Source organism: Mobula birostris, chromosome 10 (genome assembly GCF_030028105.1).
Source record: "Mobula birostris isolate sMobBir1 chromosome 10, sMobBir1.hap1, whole genome shotgun sequence".
Lineage (NCBI taxonomy): Eukaryota > Metazoa > Chordata > Chondrichthyes > Myliobatiformes > Myliobatidae > Mobula > Mobula birostris.
The window spans coordinates 74994086-75007522 of record NC_092379.1 but is presented as its reverse complement, the minus strand read 5'-3'; the positions used below and the strand labels follow the sequence as shown (position 1 = coordinate 75007522).

The following is a 13437-nucleotide window of genomic DNA, read 5'->3' as shown; positions in this document are numbered from 1 at the left end:
TAATGAAAAATTACAGAGGGATCTTGATCAGCTAGGAATGTTGACTGAGGACTGGCAAATAGTTTCCATTCCAGATTAATGTGAGGTACTCCATTTTAGGAGATTAAACCCTGGTAGAACCTATAAAGTAAATGGAAGAGCCCTGGAGAGCTTTATGCAATAGAGGGATCAAGGAGTTCAAGTGTATAGTTTACAAAAAGCAGCATTACAGGTAGATGGGGCAGTGAAGAGGGTGTTTAGCATACTGGCCTTTACTAGTCAGTACATCGATCACAGGAGCTGGGGAATTATGTTGCAGTTATATTAGATATTGGTGAGGTTGCATGTGGAGTATTGTGTACAGTTTTGGTCACCCTCTTACATGAAAGGTGTGACTAAGAGTGCAGAAAAGTTTTATCAGGATGTTGCCAAGACTTGGGGGCCTCAGTTACAAAGAGTGGTTGCACAGATGAGGATGTCATTCCCTGCAATGTAGGATTTTGAAGGGTGGCCTGTTAGAGCTATATAAGATCATGAGGGATGTAGAAAGGGTGAAAGCATATAGTCTTTTTACTAAGAAGGGCTGCTAAACCCAAGAGGGCTTAGGTTTAAGATCAGAGGTGAGAGATTTAAAAGGGACATCAGGGAGAGCTACTTCACAGAGAGCATGGTCTGTACTTGGAATTAGCTGCCAGAAATAATGGTTGAGACAGGAAAATTAGCAATATTTGAAAGCCATCTAGACAGGTACATGGATAGGACAGGTATAGAGAGCTATGGACCAAACTTGAGCAGATGGGACTAGATGTGATGAGGCCACACAAGGTTGGAGGAGCAGCATCTTATATTCCATCTGCGTCGCCTCCAACCTGATGGCATGAGCATCAATTTCTTGAACTTCTGGTAACTGCCGTCCCACCTTCACCATTCCCCATTCCAGTGTCCCTATCTCACCTTATCTCTTTATCCACGTATCACATTCTTCTGGTGCTCCTCCCTCTTCCCTTTGTTCCATGGTCTTCTATCCTCTTCTATCAGATTTCCCCTTCTCTAGCGCTTTATCCCTTTCACCAATCAACCTCCCAGTTCTTTACTTCACCACCTCCCCCTCTCACCTGCCACCTTGTACTTCTTCCTTCCCTCCCCCCAGGTTCTTACTCTGACCCTTCCCGTTCCTTTCCAGTCCTGAAGAAGGGCCTCGGCCCGAAACGTTGACTGTTCTACTCTTTTCCACAGATGCTACTTGGCCCACTGATTCCTCCAGAATTTTGTATATGTTGATTTGGATTTCCAGTGTCTGCAGATTTTCTCATGTTTGGGATTAGCTCGCTGGGCAACACCATCAGCACAGACAAGTTGGGCTGTAACACTGCTTCCCACAGTATGACTCTTTGACTGTATGTTTCAAATTTAAAGGAGGTGCAATGGGAACATTCACACAGTCATCAGTTCTTAATTGAACCTGACACATTGTTTTCACCCTGGGTGTTTCCTTCCTGCTGCTTGCTGTATTCTTTCTCGGTACATTAAACATTAAAATCTAATTACATGCTCAAATTGACAAGTGCTTGTTAGTAAATTTATCTAAAACATATGCTTTCAATTTTGTAATTGGGATACTTGCATTCCATAAATTTCACTCACAGTCTCAGAGATTTTATAGTCCTACAGGCAGATGCATTTCTGTTCTGGTTACATTCATTTAACAAAAGGATGAATCACTTGCACTATGACGAACTTTACTTCATCAGACACTGTACCAGAATCTGAAAGAAAGCTTCTGTTGTTGGAGGACAATTTTAATTACTTCACAGATCTCAGTCCATATAACAAAATGGGTTGATCAGAGGATTTACCCGAGAGCTGTGGTCGGTTTTGCAAGGCCTTTTACCTGCACACTGTCACACATTCATGCAAGCTAGATACCACTTACCATAGAGAATAGTAATCAGAGAAACTGGCATGACTAAAATCCCGACCAGCATATCAGCCACAGCGAGCGACATTAAGAAGTAGTTTGTTGCGTTCTGTAGTTTTTTCTCCAAAGAGACGGCAATGATCACCAGTATATTGCCCCCGATAGTCAGCACAATGATCACCAGAATCAGCAAGGCTGGCCAGTTCTTTATTGAGACGGCTGTCTGTGAGACGTCCTCCGAAACTGAGGCATTAAGAACTTCACCTGTGGCCAAGCTGTGGTTCAGTATATAAGAACTATTGATGAAACTGGCCATCAGAACACGGTCCAGAATAAAATCCAGAGGCATAGAATTGTAGTAGAGACAATATTTAAAAAAAATTTCTCTTAAATAATATTTAAAATGCTTTGTTCTTTACTGTTGGGAAAAGTTTCTATCAAATGGAAGACCAGTTCTATGAATTCAGGCACACAGCAAGATAAGCCATCCATTTTCTTGTGAGCATTTAGCTGAAAACTCAAGTGCTTTAAGCCATCAAACATTTTTTTTCTCACTGAACACTAGTGAAAACACTTGACTTCTCAAAGTTCACAACTTAACTATCCCATCAAAATATATGCTTATCTTGCATCATATTACTTGCAGTAGCAGTCAGACTATTGCCAAATATGTCAGCAGCCTCTTCAAATACTTATTTTTTTGTCTCGTTTTGCTTTTTGTATTCCCCTGTCTCTTTTCTTCTCTTCTTTTTTTCTTCCAGAAGTTGGGAAGTTTCCTTTGGTTTTCCACAGGCCATGTTCTCCATCCAATCAACCCGTTAAGATCTAATCAAACTGCACTTTCCCTGGAGTTGAATGCTTCCAATTCTGAAAAGAATTATAATTAGAAGGATATTATTTTCATACAATCTAAATAAGTATTAATTTAAACAAAGCTATGTATTCTTACTTGCTTTCAAAATTCAATGAACACTGCCTCACTTCCTGTGAACATGATGAAAATACATTAGCTGCCTTTATAAGCACCACCCTTACTTACACATTCATTCATTTTAGTTCCTTTTACAGTCCTGTTTTCTACTACCAGCAGAACAGTTCACAGAGTTATTATATTTCTGCCAAAACTATTAATGCACAGAGGCAAGCAATTTAATAGAGCTCCTCTTCTGGGTTGTTTTTTTTTCTCTGATATCCTTACAAATATCTTTTTGTTCAGTTCCTTAGCTGCAGCTACATCCATCACTATCCCACACAGAACAAGGAGCATTAACTCCTTATGTTCCAAATTACTCAAGGTAATGTGCTTTAATTAGCTACAAAGCTCATAGTATAGTCTTATTTTTTAGCATTTCTATAGTACTAATTGAGACTGTTTTAAGATAGATATCATTGTAAACATAATTCTGTATCCACTTGTTTTCTGTAACTGATTGCTTCAAAAGGTTAAAGCTACTGAAAAGATTTAAAGCTAGATTACTTCATGGATCTCGAACAGATTACAGAGGAGGAGGTGTTTGCTACCCTGAGGCAAATTGGGGTGGATAAATCACCAAGGGGTGACAAGGTGTTCCCTTGGACCCTAGGGAGGTAAGTACAGAAATAGCCGGGGCCTAGTAGAGATATTTAAAACATCCTTAGTGACAGGGGAGGTAGCAAAGGATTGGAGGATAGCCGATGTTTTTCCGCTGATTTAAAAAAATTGTAAACAGAAACCAGGAAATTATAGATCGGTGAGTCTGACATCATTTGTGGGAGAATGATTGGAAGGCATTCTTGGGGACCAGATATATAAGTATTTGGACAGAAATGGGTTGATTAAGAATAGTCAGCTTGGCTTCGTATATGGTAGGTCATGTCTAAACAATCTTGTAGAATTTTTCGAGGAAGTTACTGGGAAAATGGAAGAAGGTCAGGCAGTGGATGTTGTCTACATTGACACTCTATCATAAGGGACAGCATCTGACAAGGTCCTGCATAGGAGGTTGGTCAAGAAGGTTCAGTCACTCAGTATTCAGGATGAGCTGGCAAACTGGATTAGACATTGGTTTCGTGGGAGAAGCTAGAGAGTGGTAGTAGAGGGTTGCTTCTCCCACTGGAGGCCTGTGACTAGTGGTGTGTTTGTTGTTTGTTATCTATATCAGTGATCTGGATGATAATGCAGTTAACTGGATCGGCAAATTTGCAGATGACCCCAAGAATGGAGTGTAGTGAACAATGAGGAAGGCTTTCATGGCTTGCTGAGGGTTCTGCAGTTGGAAACATGGACTGAAAAATGGAAGATGGAACTTAATGCAAACAAGTGTTATGTTTTGTACTTCGGTAGGACCAACCAGGGTAGGACTTACACAGTGAACAGTAGGGCACAAAGGAGTGTGATAAAACAAAGAGATCTGGGAATACAGGTCCATAATTCATTGAATGTGGCGGCACAGGTAGGTAGGGTTGTAAAAAATGGTTTTGGCACATTGGCCTTCATAAATCAAGGTATTGAGTACAGAAGGCTGGATGTCATGTTGAAGTTGTATAAAACGTTGATGAGGCCTAATTTGGAGTATTGTGTGCAGTTTTGTCGCCTATCTATGTGAAAGATGTAAACAAGGTTGAAAGAGTAGTACAGAGAAAATTTACAAGGATGTTGCTGGGTCTGGAGGACCTGAGTTATAAGGAAAGATTGAATAGGCTAGGACTCTATTCTTTAGAATGCAGAAGATTGAGATGAGATTTGATAGAGGTATACAAAATTATGAGGGGTATAGATAAGGTAAATGCAAGTAGGTTTTTTCCACTGAGGTTGTGAGGGTCATGGGTCATAGGTTGAGGGTGAAAGGTGAAAAGTATAATGAGAACATGAGGGGAAGCTTCTTCACTCATGAGAGGGTGGAATGAGCTGCCAGAACAAGTGGTGCATGTGAGCTCGATTTCAACATTTAAGTGAAGTTTGGATAGGTACAAAGATAGTAGAGATATAGAGGCCTATAGTTCCAGTGCAGGCTGAAGTAGGCAGTTTAAATAGTTTTGGCATGGACTAGATGCGCCGAAGGGCCTGTTTCTGTGCTGTACTTCCCTATGGCTCCATGATCCTACTGGTAAATTTAAACTCAAAAGGAGAGGGTTTGCATTGGACAATATGGGAATTTGTGTAACCAAGGTCAACTGGATTCCATTTAACAGTGTTGCAGGCCCGAAATGATTAATGGTCCATTCATACTCCGATTCTCTACATTTCTATACGTGGGGACATCTTCCCCAATTTTATCCAGCTTAGCCACTGGGTGGGACTGGGAGACACTCTGTCATTAGAGACAGTATCAAGTATCTCATTTTAGGTAACAGTTACAATCTTGTGGCAGCACAGTTAAAACTCTGGACTGATATAGGTAAGCACAGCCTTGTGAGGTAGGGATCTGCATAAACAGACCCTACCTAACAGGTAAAGTTTACTTCTCAGCTGTAGGAATAGAGATTACGACTGACTGAATGTCAAACACAATGTCGAATGTAGCACTCAGAGCAGAAACTGTGTGAAGACAGGAGAATTTAGGTGTTGTGATAGTTGTAGGTTATTCAATAATTATGGATAAAGAACATAGTATTGATACGATGTCATATAGCTGGTGACAGGGTAAGATATACCTTGAATTAGGATGTAAGGATATTAGAGCAGAATGGAAGAATCTGATTTTTGTTATTAAAACACAGGGAGGAATGTGTAAGAGATTATGTTCAGGCAGTATAAAAAAGAATGAATTGAGAAACAATTCTTCATAGACTACAGATCTACATTGTTATACAAGTCACATGCAAATCGACAAGGAAATGAACATGTAATTGTCGTAGAGCTACTAGGACTTGATGTTTCAATCCCTATGGTAAGTTGGCACTCTCGATGTTGGCATTGGGCTGGGAGTGCTGACAAGGAGGGAGGGTAGGTACGTCATCGGGGTCATCAGGTGGGCACCCTCCTTCTTTGACGTTTCGTTGATAAACCCACGACATCTCCAGAGGGCTCAACGGTGCTACTTGGCATCCCAGATACACCCCCCTCAGTTCCATACCCTCCTGTCTTCATCTTGCAGCCCAGTTGTTGTCTTTCCTTTTAATCCAAATCCAATTGCTGCTTTCTTCTGCTGCATTTGACAAGGACCTGATTGCTTGTTGGAGGGAGTGACCCCTCAGCCCCATCTTCTTCAACAGACTGGTCGTAGATGTAGCAACGAATCCCCTGCATCCCACTTCTACAGGGAAAATCTTGGTCTTCCAGCCATTCTGGGCAGATTCAGTTGCCAGTTCAGAGTACTTGGTCTTTTTCCTCTCATAAGCTTCTTCGACACCATCTTCCCATGGTACTGTCAATTCCATATGCCAGCTTGGCTGTTGTAGATCACAGGACCATGTCTGGCCGGAGTGTTGTAGCCACAATGTCTGGGGGAAACGCAAGCTTTTTTTCCAAGTCCACGTCCATTTCCCAATCCCGAGCAACCTGCAGAATGCTTACATCTTTTGATGTTATATGGTGCTCTGGAGGTTGGCCTGCTGGTACAAATCGTGTAATGTGGACATTTCCTGCCGATGTTTGTGGGAGAGCATTTGTGATAATTCGCCTCTGTTCCAAGATTGATGCCAGCTGTCTGAGAACTTGGTTATGCCGCCAAGTGTACCATCCCCCGGTGAGGCTTGTGGTGCATCCTGTTAAAATGTAGATGTATTGCGGGAATGAGAGACACACACCCAGGGGCTGGATCAGGGTAAAAGTGTACCATTGGTGCAGACTGTATCTAAGATGTAGAGATAAACAGAGATGTCACAAGGACTAGGAAAGTCAAATTTGAATTTATTGTCATCTGCACAAGTACATGTATGTACAGGTGCAATGAAAAACTTACTTGCAGCAGCATCACAGGAACATGGCATCATAGAAGCGGCATTCGTAAGAAACACATTAATTAGATATAAATCATACACCATATTCACAAGGAAATACAATTCAAACAAAGAGCATTTTAGTGCAAAGTGGTCAAAGTGTTCATAGTGTTGCTAGACTGCAGCGGTGACTGGTTTTGCAGGTTGGTTTAAGAACTGAGTGGCTGAAGGAAAGTAGCTGTTCTTGAACATGGTGGTGTGGGATTTTAGGCTTTTGTACCTGCTCAATGAAAAGATGGTGGAGTCTAGGTGGTGGGGAACTTTGAAATAGGTATTGCCTTCTTGAGGCAGCACCTCTTTTAGATACCACCAATGGTGGGGAGGGATTGCTTTGATGTATTGGGCAGAGTCCACTTCTCTTTGCAGCTTCTTATGTTTCTGCTCTTTCAAATTGCCATACCAGACCATAATGCAACCAGCCAGGATACTTTAAACAGTACACCTGCAAAAGTTTGTTAGAGTGTTTGATAATAAACTCAAACCTCTTTATCCTCCTAAGAAAGTAAAGACACTAGCATGCTTTCCTTGTAATTGCATCTGTCTGCTGGATCATTGATAGGTAACGTGAGATTTAACACCTAGGAATTGAAAGCTGCCAATTTCACAATGTAGACTGGAGCATGTTTGTCCTCCTTCCCCTCAATGAAGACAGCAAACAGCTGTTTACTTTTGTGGATGTCTGGATGTCGATTGACAAGTTGTTTTTGGATCACCACTCAACCAGGTAATTTATCTTTCTCTGGTAATTTCCCTCTCAACCTAATTCACCTGCCTTCTGTCAGGAACCTTTCATACCCTTAGTAGTCAAAACCCTATCAACTCCCGCTTTAAATACAGTACACCCAAAAATTTGGCCTGAACAGCTGACTGTTCCACAGATTCACCATCCTCTGTCTAAAGAAATTCTTTCTCATCGCTGTTCTAAAGGAACATCCTTCTATTCTAAGACTGTGCCTATACCTCCATTTTAAAATCAGTGGGCTAAATGAAGAGATTTGAAAGGAGGAAATCAGATACAGTTACTAAGTAATATATGATGAAATTGAGACTGTCCAAACAAATAGGATCAATTCACATCAGTGGGAAGAATTCAAAGCCTGAAATTTTTATGCCTGATAGCTAACTGCTTAGAAACTGAGTATGACAATAAATTAGCCGCATAAAGTAAATACAATAAAAACTTTCTTAAATTGCCAGGAAAAAGAGAGAATTGAGCAATGAAGGACCTGAAGATGGATATGGTATATTAAAATGAAATAGCATACATTTAAAATTAGTAATTTGTATCACTATTTATGGTACCATTTAGAGTAGGCTGAACATTCTGAAGGTATCAATTTTGAATCAGTGAAATGTAAGCAAATGCACAAAATTCCCAGCACTAGGGTTTAAGCACAATAGGTTTTAAACAAGAACATGAGAAGATTTTCTAAAAGTATGATAATCCAACATTCTCTCAATCTGTGAAGCATTCCTCTATGTTGCAAAATTCTGCAGATTACTCTCTCACAGAAGAAAGGTGAGAGAGGGAAAACAGAATAATTACAGACCAGTTAGCTTAACAGCTGTGTGCAAGATATCTCTAGAGACTATAATTAAGGAGGAAGTGACTGAAAACCTGGAAATTTTTCAGGTGATGAGAGAAAGCTAGATTAGATTTAGAAAGACTGTCATGCTGAATTATCGTGACTTAATTTCTTGAAGAAGTTAAATTAAATGGTGAATGTGAGTGGGTATCTATGCAGCTTTTTTATAGACTTCAGGAAGCTACTTAACAAACTCCCTTGTTACAGATAACTAAGAAAAAAATAAAACTCTTGGAACTAAAGGCTTATTTTAGAGTCTGTTAGAATGAATTGTTTATTTTAGATACTGCTGGAATGTTCAGAGTAGCAAAATGTGAAGGACTGGAGAAATGGGTGGACCCTCAGACTGGTGAAAGTTGACTATCGAAAAATCACAGGATCTGTTTTAGCACTGAAATTGTTCCCTACATCTGTTAGTTACAGGAATGGTGGTATCTATCTCTCTCTCTATTGTACCATATCGACAATTTGGATAAAAATGCTCAAGGCATGGTTAATCAGTTTGTAAGCGACAATAAAATAGGTGTTCTAGATATCAAAGATGGTCAGAAGGAATTACAGAGGGATCTTGATTATCTGGTTAAGCAAACCGAGGAACAGCAAATAGAGTTTAATTCAGAATAGTGTAAAGTATTTCATTAAGGTTAATGGAAAAATTAGAACATGGAACATAGAAATCTACAGCACATTACAGGCCCTTTGACCCACAATGTTGTGCCGACCATGTAACCTACTCCAGAAACTGTCTAGAATTTCCCTACTGCATAGCCTTCTCTTTTTCTAGGCTCCATGTACCTATTTAAGAGTCTCTTAAAAGACCCTAGCGTATCCACCTCCACTACCGCTGCTGGCAGTGCATTCCACATGCCCACCACTCTTTGTGCGAGAAACCTCCCCCAAGCACCTTAAAACCATGCCCCTGTGCTAGCCATTTCAGCCGTGGGGAAAAGCCCCTGGCTATTGTCATGGTTTCTCGTTTCTTACAAACAACAAGGAGACGCAGAAAATCCTTCAAGACGTTTTAAACTTTAATTTGCAAATCAAAGCTGAGACAATCAGAAAGCTAGTAGCTGACTGCCCATTGAGGCTTGTACACAGCATTTTTTATAGCAATCTCCTATCTTAGCTACATTATCATATCCAGACGGCCTGTGATCACATATCATCAATACATCCGCTCTGGACCTTCCACTATTGCTTTACTCCCCAATTTAATTATGCCCTAGTTTACTTTTTAGACCAGGTGTCTCCTCATCCCTAACCACAGTTATTTCTTAATTAGTCTTGTTGTGACATACTACCACATATTTCATTACCTTACTCGTCACCGTTATCTTTCTACTTGGTTTCATTCTAGTTCTCTTCCTGAATTAATAGTGATTAGGTCAAAAGTCATGGCTACATAGTGAATACCCTCTATTCAGCTAGCAGTGGTTACACAGTAAATATAGAAAATATAATGTGTGCATTTGAGTAAATACTGAAATACTGTTGAGTAAATACTGTAATACATAGAAAATACAATGCATGCATTTACATTTTCCAGTATAATCCTCCCTGTGAGACCCACAGGGTCTCATACAGAGAGAGAGAGGACTGAGAGTCTATGCACAAAAGCTCAAATAAAGCCCCGCATTTACTCCCAAATTTGGGTTAAACTATAGTTTCCTGCGCTTAAGACTCACAGTGTTCTCTCCCTACCTCCCTAGGCCGCTGAGCCAAAAACCCGTCCCTTTGTATCTGAGACAGGAAAAAAGACTCAGGAGCCTTCACAGCCTAATCCCCACATATTTCATCTCTCTCCTGTTCGTCTTGCATGTCTTGTAGACTGTACGAATACATCATTGGTGCCTCCTTCTCCATAGGGCTCGACCCAACAATTTCCAGGAGCATTGGAAACCGTTTCATTGCAGCACGCACTACAAGCGACTTGAGGCGTGGAAGAAAACAGCACAGAATGACCGCACTGCTTAGCAATACAATATCAATGGTTACTGCAATCTTGGTCAGCCATGCTCCCCATCCTCCTAGTTTACTATCTAACCAGTCAAAGAACTGGTGTCCAAACCCTGCATTTTGTTTAACTTCCTTTCTTAGATTTTTCAGTTTATTCATTGCTCTGGTAAACGATCCCTCCGGACTAGTGATATTCGGTATAAAAGTACAGCATTGTTCCCCAAACATTACACAAACCCCTCCTTTCTCTGCCAATAGCCAGTCTAGTACCTGTCTATTCTGCCACGCCACTCTACTGGTTGCATCTAGCTGCTGCCCCAAGGCCTCTAGTGCATCATCAGTGTAGTTAATGAATCTCTGTTGATTATAATATATATAATTTATCCATTCAACATTTTTACTAACCCCTATCACAGGTATAAGTGCTTCCCAGCCCGCAGCAATCTCACTTCTTGCCTTAAACTCATTAGGTATACCTCTCGGCTGTCCTATACTGTCAATTTGGACTGTTGGATCAAGTTCATATTTTCGCCTCTTCCGCCGCAGTATCTGCTGCTTCAGAGCGTCAAATTGTACTTCAGGGGATACTACAACTTCTTGAATCAGCATAACTCGTGTACATGTACCTGTCCAACCGAGGGGGAGCGTGGATCTCAGACCTCCCTCCTTCCCACAGAGCCACCAGGTAGCTGCTAACAGGATGGTCTGGGCATCCAGTGCACCATTGGGCGGAGGGGTACCTGTCTTGTATCTCTGGCCTGGGGTTACATCCCAAGTCTCAGCACAGTTACCACTGAAATGTCCAACCAAGAGATCACCCGTCCGTGTGAAACATTCATAACTCAAATGCTCCTGCACTTTGAGCTTTCCCAAAGTGGGTGTCTGGCTTCTTTTATTCATAGCCCACGGTCTGCTGTAATTACAGTCAGAGGCAAGCTTGTTTTGATCGTACTGCGAGGAAGCCTGGTATAACATACACCAATAAGGGCACATTGGTGTGTTATGAATACATTTCTGATAACAAGGATCTATCCCGCTACAAATTCCCATACTGCAGGTCTTGACTATACTTGGACACTGCTGTGCACACTGCCCCCTCCGCTCCTTTCACCACTGTGCGCAGGTGGAAGAGTTGTATGGCATGGGGACTACATATTGTGCTGGATTTGCTCTTGAGCATACATAACAATTCTGTCTCTTCATCATCCCTGCTGTATAATTTGCCCATTGGTACCACGTGCTCTGGTACCATGGTACGGAGGTAACCGTTGTGCTCCTCTTACTCCTTTCTCTCAGGTTTTGTGGGATCCTAACAGTTCCATGCCACATCTGCCAAATTAATGGTCTCCAAATCTGCACAAGAGTATCTGAGTGTATCATCCCGGGGGGCAGGACTGGTCACCCCCAAGTCATCCCCATTATCTGAAAGAGTACTACCATCCATAACCCCATCCTTAGGGTCTTCGGGCCTGTTCTCAGGACCAAAAATTTCCCTTATTACTTGGTCAAGTTCCTGCGGTTCAGTATCAGCTTCTTGTTGCTCTTGCCTGTCCCCTGCTGTTCGTTCCTCTTCACCACTTACCTCGGGTGGCCCACCTGACTGTACCTGCGGGATTGCTCTAGTGCAGTGATTGAGATGATATCAGGTGGAGCGTCCTTCCACTTGAACTGCGGTGGGTGATGCTTTGGTTACTGTAAAGGGCCCTTCTCTTCTGGGTTCGTTCCATTTTCTTCGAAACGCTCGCACGTAGACCTGATTGCCTGGCTTGATTGGTCCTTCCCCTTGATCAATCTCTGGCTCTTTCTGTTTTTCCTGTACATAAATAGACTTATGCATCATAGTTAATTGCCACATGTATTGTTTTAATTCCAATTCCAATTGTTCTAAACTAGGCCCTTTATATGGTCCTCTCCACTGGGGCACTGGCATGGGCTTTCCGGTTAGCATTTCATGCGGTGTTAGACGCGTCATCTGATTAGTCTGCATGCGGTAACTCATTAATGCTAATGGTAGTGCATCGACTCGATTAAATTTAGTATCTACACAGATTTTGTTTAGTTTGGTTTTTAAGGTCCCATTAATTCTTTCCACCATACCCTGCGACTGAGGGTGATACACGCATCCAAATCTCTGCTTTATTCTCAGTGCTCGCAGAACTAACTTGACCACTTTTTGAATGAAAGCTGAACCATTGTCTGAGCTAATTTCTGTCAGTATCCCAAACCTTGGGATCACTTCATTTGTCAGGAATTTCACCACTGTTCCTGCCCCTTGATCTTTCGAGGGTACTGCCTCTACCCATCTGCTGAATCTGTCGATTACCACCAACATGCATCTTTTCCCTCTTACTGTTTTTATCATGTCTACATAGTCAATCACTAGGTGTTTAAATGGCCCTTCAGGTATGGGTATATGACCTATTGGGGTTGTAATTCCTTTCCGAACATGATTCTGCACACATACCTCGCACTGTGACAACACCTGGTCTACTGAAGCCTGTAAATAAGGCGACCAAAATCCATCCTTTTTTATTTTCCTTATTACTTCCTCTCTTGCACAATGATCCATCCCATGTGCTTCTGAGATCAGGATAGTCAGTAAAGGGGTGGGAGCTACCAGTAGGCCATCTTCCGTGGTCCATAGGCCTTCTGGGTTCTGCTTGGCCCCCCTTCGTCTCCACAGAGTTTGTTCTGCCAAAGTTGCCTTTCCCTGTATTTCAATTAGGTCCTCTACCATAGGTTCCGGCTCTAGACTTACCTGGGGTGCAATAACAGCGGATGTACACCCAGACGCTTTCCTGGCTGCTTCATCTGCAGCTTGATTTCCCTTTGTTACTGCATCGTTTCCTTTTTTTTATGTGCCTGGCATTTTACTATAGCCAGTGCTTTAGGTTTCATCAGTGCTTTTATTAGATCTAAAATCTGCTGACAGTGCTGTATGGGATCTCCATTGCTCTTTTTAAAACCTCTCTGTTTCCACACTGTAGATTACTCCCCAAGCTTGTACGTCCTGCTTCCTTCATTATTTTCCTTAGTGGCGTTACAATTTCAGCATATTCTCCAATCCAATCTGAACTA

At 41.7% G+C, this 13437-nt stretch overlaps 1 protein-coding gene across 2 annotated transcripts in view; it reads right to left on the bottom strand.

Moving 5' to 3' along the window:
* LOC140204538 (5-hydroxytryptamine receptor 2A-like) overlaps positions 1 to 13437 on the bottom strand; it is an 81400-nt gene that overhangs the window by 45700 nt on the left and 22263 nt on the right. The window contains exons 1-2 of one of the 2 annotated variants that reach the window (XM_072271248.1): positions 2847 to 2878; positions 1913 to 2764 (exon numbers count right to left, since the gene is read on the bottom strand). In XM_072271248.1, coding sequence (XP_072127349.1) covers positions 1913 to 2246 — 334 coding nt within the window. In that variant the 5' untranslated portion in view covers positions 2247 to 2764; positions 2847 to 2878. Of the gene's footprint in view, positions 1 to 1912; positions 2765 to 2846; positions 2879 to 13437 lie in introns of those variants that run through there. The other variant, XM_072271246.1, reaches the window with a different exon arrangement.